Source organism: Oculina patagonica, chromosome 3, assembly GCF_052425735.1.
Source record: "Oculina patagonica isolate OP01 chromosome 3, crgOcupat, whole genome shotgun sequence".
In the NCBI taxonomy this organism is placed as follows: Eukaryota; Metazoa; Cnidaria; class Anthozoa; order Scleractinia; family Oculinidae; genus Oculina; species Oculina patagonica.
In genome coordinates, this window is record NC_135760.1 from 25822331 (window position 1) to 25828867 (window position 6537).

The 6537-nt window shown below is 37.6% G+C and overlaps 1 protein-coding gene across 1 annotated transcript; it reads right to left on the reverse strand.

Annotated features, from left to right (window-relative positions):
* Positions 1–470: 470 nt before the first annotated feature.
* LOC144647305 (double C2-like domain-containing protein beta) lies at positions 471–6013 on the reverse strand. The gene is made up of 6 exons (XM_078507089.1): positions 5890–6013; positions 5740–5754; positions 4518–4660; positions 4169–4250; positions 3380–3476; positions 471–2600 (listed from the first exon to the last, which is right to left on the reverse strand). Exons 3-6 carry the CDS (start codon positions 4553–4555, stop codon positions 2470–2472), a joined length of 348 nt encoding a protein of 115 aa, XP_078363215.1. The 5' UTR covers positions 4556–4660; positions 5740–5754; positions 5890–6013; the 3' UTR covers positions 471–2469.
* Between the last annotated feature and the right edge of the window lie 524 nt (positions 6014–6537).

Sequence of the window (6537 nt, forward strand, 5' to 3'; positions counted from 1 at the left end):
AAACAGTTTTTGTAGCGCTCGAGTGTACGAAGATGGGAACCTTCATTTTATTCATAAACATTCTGATCACTTAGGCACTGTTTACACGAACGCGGTTTCATTTGTAACCGCATCGCTTTCGATGCGGTTACGTCAACACAACTGAAACCGGATCGTTTTGAAAACGCTCTCAAAAGTGGAGAGTTTTCAAAATGATACGGTTTCATTGGTCGTGTAAACGGCAAAACCGCATCGATTTGAAAACGGTCTCGTGTTTTGCCACAAATTGACTGGATCGCGAAGAGTGCAGCGCTTGCTTATACAATCACGTTCGAAAGCACTTGGAAAACGGTAGGATATGTTTCGTGCAAACACTTCGAAACCGTGTCGTTTTCGATGCGGTTTCGAGGTCATGAAACCGGGTTCTCTAAAAGCAATTCCCTACTTAAAAGGCACCCAAACGATCCCAGAAGCACTTGCGCAAACGGAAATAGACAATCTTCCAGTTTATTTTCATCAGCTATTGAACAGCTAACGAATTTACATGATTTAGCATCTGCAATTATTAGGTTCTTTAAAATTGTATACTTACTATCTTCACTTAAGCTAATTCACTTTATTATTGTGCAATCAGTGTCATTTGACATTGAGTTTGCGGGTAAAAAGGCTAAAAAAGTCACCTTACATGTTCTATTTGTTTCCCTGCCTTTTTGGCAATTTTGCTACAAATCCAATTAATTTTACTCTAAAATCCTCTATGTAAACGCTTCGTTTAGCGAGAATATACACTATACGAAACCATTACACATTAATCCCTTAATCTGAAATTTCCTAGGTATAAATGAAAATAGAAAGCAAGTTAACACATCAGTAATTATCGCATATATATTATTGCTGAATGCATGCAGCTTGCAAGAACTGCAAATTGTAAGAAATAGCACATTTCGGTTTCATGACATACGCCACCCTATCCAGAAACGGAAGAATAATTATAGGTGAGGGAGGTGAAATATGCTTTTAACAGAAATTTTAAATCAGTCTATAAGTAACACAATCCAAATCTTAATAGGTCAATTAACGCTGTTCTTATTGGAGTAAACCTAACAGATATGAAAGACTACTGTTAACAAGGCATTTTTAAAATGCCACAAGGCTTAAATAACAAGGAAATCGTACAGTGAAACTGAAAGTATTTGAGGAATTTTTAACAACTTTTGACTTCTTTCTTTGGTTTTCAATACTTCGATGCCAAAGAGCAAACAGCCGCATATGCAATTTCCCGCCACTAACGCTCCTTAGCTTGAAAGACTGTTTTTGATTGGCTAGAAGCATTAGGTAAACCAATATTAAGATATCAGTCAGCTGTCAAAAGTGAATGACAACATCTAATTTGTGGAAACAGTACCGCATGTTGGTCGAGACTTCAGGATTAAGGCTGTCAGCAAAACTACAGCAATATTTTTACAGTTGTAAAATCTATCAAGTTGCTTTGCAACATTAAATTAATTGACTTCTCGACACTGTGGGTGTTATTTGAACCCAAATTTGCAACGAAATACCGATACAGCGAACCCTGATGTAGCTACAAATTATGTGGTTTTCAATGATATGCGAACTCTGAAATTCAAAATCCGACTAACGATTGCGTTTTTCGCTGCCGTCAATCATTAAAGACATGCAACGAACCATGAAAACAGAAACAAACAAAATGGATCGAAATCCACCAATAACAACTGACGGACCAGACGTCTTGACCCGGTTGAAGTGAAATTCTGTTTCCCGAGAGGTCCGCTAAGATGATTGACGGCAGCAAAAAGCGTAAACCTTTGGTTGAGGATTGAATTTCAGAGTTCACATATCACTGAAGACCGCAATAAACCTTTCCATAAAACGAACATTTTATAGAACAAACTTTTTTTTATCTGACGAACCACTAGATAAAATGAATTTAGATCAACGAAACCCAATAAACGGATACCTCGTTATAACGAAAAGTTATATAACAAACCTTCCAATAAAACGAACCCTGCATAACGCAGGATAACGGACTTTCCGATGTAGAGAACATCTCTATACATTTAATCATTCAACAAACAATCAACAACACTGAATTTATTGTTTCAGTAATATAAATAAATTCAGTGTCACTGTTGTTGTTGTTGTTGTTGTTGTTGTTGTTGTTGTTGTTGTTGACTGACTGCTCGTTTCATCGGGGTTGAGCTATGCCTACATTTGAAGCTATGCTTTTAAATTCCAAACTGCCATTATTAAATGACTGCAAAAAATAAATACTATAATTTAAAATCCCTTCTTTTTTCTTTCTTAATTATTTCTCTCTTGAGAAAAAAAAAAATTCCGGACTTGATTAATATTTCTCTTTCGGACTTAGTCTCCACCACCACCGTGACAAGCCGAGTAACGGCTCGTCACGCAAATCGACGCGAAACTCCTTTTGATTGGGCGAATTTTCACCATCACCATGGCGACCTCTTACTCCTGCTCATGATTGGTTAATTTTTCTAGAGTATGCCAGTGAGTGTGAATCTGGTTGGGCGTCTTTAACATGTCGTACCAGTGCATTAGTGAACTACCGCTTGAATTGATGTCCATTGCAACTCCACCTACGAGAAACAGGCTTTTTTTTATTAAATTTCCAAAACAATCTTTTCTAAGTGGATAACTTGAAATCAAAACCAAATGGAGTGGCCACCATCTTGAAAATCGACTCAAGAGAAAGTCCTGGCAACGAGGTTACAATTTCCCACTTCATAAACCGGAGACTGGGTTCGAACTTGACGCAATATGATGTCTGGATCACTTAGGTAGAAAACAAAGCAACAACAACAACGTTTATCATAGCTTATTCTAGGAGGAAATGTCCTTCAAAGAGGTAGATTCTGAAGACGTCAGCATAGATAAAGTGCTTTTTCGACTATTGTGCTTGTTAAAGTAAAATGGAAGAATTGTGACGAGGCTATAACTACTGATTGTTGTAAACTCTCAAGGAAATACTTTTTTGCTGTGGGTGATGAATACGTCACTCAAGGGGAATACGAATGCGTCAACACTTGTTTTCCCGGGACACTTGCGGTTTGATGGCGGGTGTTTGCAATAAAACCTGCAACACTTAACAGATCACGTAAAACAACAATACAAACAAACGTTACATAACAAATTAAAATAATTACACTTTAACCTAGCAATTTCACAGGTCGCTGTACTTCCTTCCAAGACTAGAGTGAGTTTCATGAACAAATGCCCGGCGAAGTTATCAAGATCAGTACTAAACACACAGGGGCCTTGGCGATCGAGTCAGAAAAAAGGAGAGACTGGCAACTTTTCCGCTTCACTGTCAAAGCCACCCTATCTGCTGTATTAAAAAAAAAACGATGGTTCTTACCAATAAAATCGTTGCTTTTTCCTACATCATGGTCCCACACTGTCAACTCTAAACTTTTTTTTGCAAGTTCATGGTGTGGAATGTCGTAAACAAATTCCTGTTTAAATGGAACATAACCAATAAAATTATTATTAAAATTGGTCCACAGGGCAATTTATTGTAGTTTTGTAGGTGGATGCTCTCGGAAAAGCTGCTGCCGATGCCCCTTTAAATTAATCACATCTACAATTAACTCTCTTTAGTTGCGGACACCCCAATATTATGGAAACTCGCTATTACGGAAAAAATACAAATCCCCGTCGAAAGATAGAGGTTTGACATGAAATGATTCCCGCTATTACGTACTCTCGCTATTGCGGAATTATGGACACTTTCGTGGTACCAACATAACAGTTTTTATTGTTTTGAAAAGCGGACTTCTGGAATGTTCATTTTTGCGTCATTTCCTTCAGTAACGGTACAAAAAGCTTTGCCTTTTTACTTCAGCTTGATCCCTGATCCCTCCAGACTCTTTAGGAAAGATCACAGCCCTCATCCTCCATTCCCAACGACTACTTAGCAGTTTCACCACAGCACTGTCGATAAGCTCGTCATAAATAGACTACATTATTTAACGTATGTTAACGGCACTTTTTTTTTCTCACACCCCACTGTAACGTACTCTCGCTATTACGTACACTAAACGACGCCCCGAGCGTGTCATCTATAACGCCAGTGGACTGTATTCCTTTCTTCACACAAAGAGTTACTTTTTACTGTAAGTAAGAAATGAGATCAGGTAAGTCTTACTTCATTATATTCCGGATTGAGAGTCTTTTTCTTGACGCTGGTTCTTCTCTTGGATTTTTTGTGTACATCGGGTTTTAGGTAACTGAAAGGAGAACAAAAAGAAAGAATACAACTTTGTCAATAAGGGCACTTTATTACCTAAATCACAACTTCATTCACCCCCGTCAATCAATCTTTAACTCTCTCCTTCGATTCCCTATGGTAGAAATCTGTACAATTTTCTTAACATCTTGCAAAGGCGATATGATTAACGGTCATGGGCCCAGTTGACGAATTTCTTTATTCTCACCACTTGCCTGCTTGACGTTGTATTGACACTGTAAGGGGAAGTTAGATATTAATCACTCACCACTTGACGTAAGGGTCAGAATAACCGTTCGCGTCCATGGCTGCTAGCCCTGCACAGCGAATCACTCCAACCACAAGTTGACTTTTCTGTGACTTGTACTTGAGGGACAGCTGAATGCGGCCAAGATTAGGTTCTGGAGATTCCTGCAATAATAATAGCTTGTCAGTCATTGTTTTAATGCTCTATCCCTCGGTAGCCCTCTTTTGTTTTTCAAGACCATTCCAATCGTTATTGCTGTTAGAGTGCCAAAGTAGCAATGTGATAAGCTTCTAAGACAAGTTTAACATGGAAACTGAAAAAAATGAACACTACCACATGAAAGGATTGCACAATAGTTTTAATTCAAACACAGACTAAATTACACTTTAATTTACATAATTAAGGGTCTGATTCAAGGAAGGAAGGAAGGCGTTGTAAGTGCGTAATTTAATGTTACGTTTCATTTAGTGGTCATCTGGAAGCATCAAAAGTAATTTACAGACTTTCATTCAGTGGCCAAGAAGTTTTTTCTATGATATACTCCATTTGAAAAATGTTTCCAGGTATAGGCGCAATTCATTATTGCAGTTAATAATGGCTTAAGACGGAATCCACTAGGAAGTCGAGTAATATTTATTAAAGTTGGACAAAAATCAAGTACCAGAACAATTAAAATCCTATTGCGTTATTTCCTACCCTTAATAAAAGGTAAAGATGTAAGTAATTATCCGTGATAACACCAACAACAATTTCTTATCAGAGTCTGAGAAAATGAATTTCAAAGTTCACAAGGTATAGGCAAAATCTCACGTGTAGCCATTTTGGAAATTCGTCTTAAGCGATTCAGTGGAATTCAGCGGAACTTCGAAATTTGTTTTCGATGTTTGGTGTTGTTAGAAAAGATTTCTTTTGATAAGATATTTGAAGCAGTAACAAAAAAGTTTGCAATAAGGTGGAAATAATTCTGGTACAACAATTTCTTATCAGAGTCTGAGAAAATAATATTCAAAGTTCACAAGCTATGGGCAAAAGCTCACATCTTTTAAGCGATTCATGGGAATTCAGTGGAACTTCGAAATTTGTTTTCGATGTTTGGTGTTGTTAGAAAAGATTTCTTTCGATAAGATATTTGAAGCAGTAACACAAAAGCTTGCAATCAGGTGTAAATAGTTTTGGTACATAATTTTATCCAATAACTACTCGAAGTCCTGGCGGATTTCCTCTTAAAATGTTTTTAACCTACCCGTCCATCTTCAAACTATTCCATGTTCCACAATTTCGATTTCCACCAACAACACAGTGGCACAAAGATACAAGGAAGAAAGCAGCATTTGTTAATATCATGGGCAAGAAAAAAAAAATGTAAAGTTCAAACTTATAAATCCATACTTACAGATGCTCTAGATACAAGCGACCTTTTCAGTGACTGGGAAGGTTTGCTGTGGAAAATTTTGAGAGTCACACACGTCTCTCCAATAAAGCTATTGCGACCAAGCTTATCTTCATCAAAAATCTGAAGTCTGTTGGAAAAGCAAGTACCAGCAATGAGTCACTAAACGGGTTATATAAGGATTTAAATTATTATTCTGTGAACAGTATCGTATTTTCTTAATTAAACGCCCCCGGCGTTTATTTCAAACTTGGCTTGGTGAACCCGGCGTTTAATCAGGGCCCGGCGTTTATTTACAGACTGCAATTTTCTGCCAATTTTTTAGATTGATTTACTGTTATCGATCTTCGAGACCAAGGGGCAGTTTGTCAAGGTGGGGCAATTTTTTTTCTTCGTTCTGCTCCCAAAAACTGCCCCTGAGTTCCAAAGGTGATTATTTCCCAAAGGTGCATTATTACGGATTGAATAGTTTATGTTGCAATCAAGATTTGTAACGAACAGAATATATTTACTTGTTAACTTGACCTCAAATAAACGCCGGGACCTCAAACAAACGCCCCCCAGCGTTTATTTAAAAACAAGCAATTTTGACCCGGCGTTTATAGGAGGCCGGCGTTTAATTGGGGTCTGGCGTTAAATCGAGAAAATACG

Excerpts from the sequence above, each read along its gene's own strand:
- LOC144647305 (XM_078507089.1), bottom strand. The coding sequence starts at position 4,555 with ATGGACGCGAACGGTTATTCTGACCCTTACGTCAAGTG. Across the intron at positions 4,251-4,517 it reads TCTGACCCTTACGTCAAGTG|TTACCTAAAACCCGATGTAC; the intron begins GTGAGTGATTAA and ends TTCTCCTTTCAG. Across the intron at positions 2,601-3,379 it reads AAAAAGCAACGATTTTATTG|GTGGAGTTGCAATGGACATC; the intron begins GTAAGAACCATC and ends TGTTTCTCGTAG.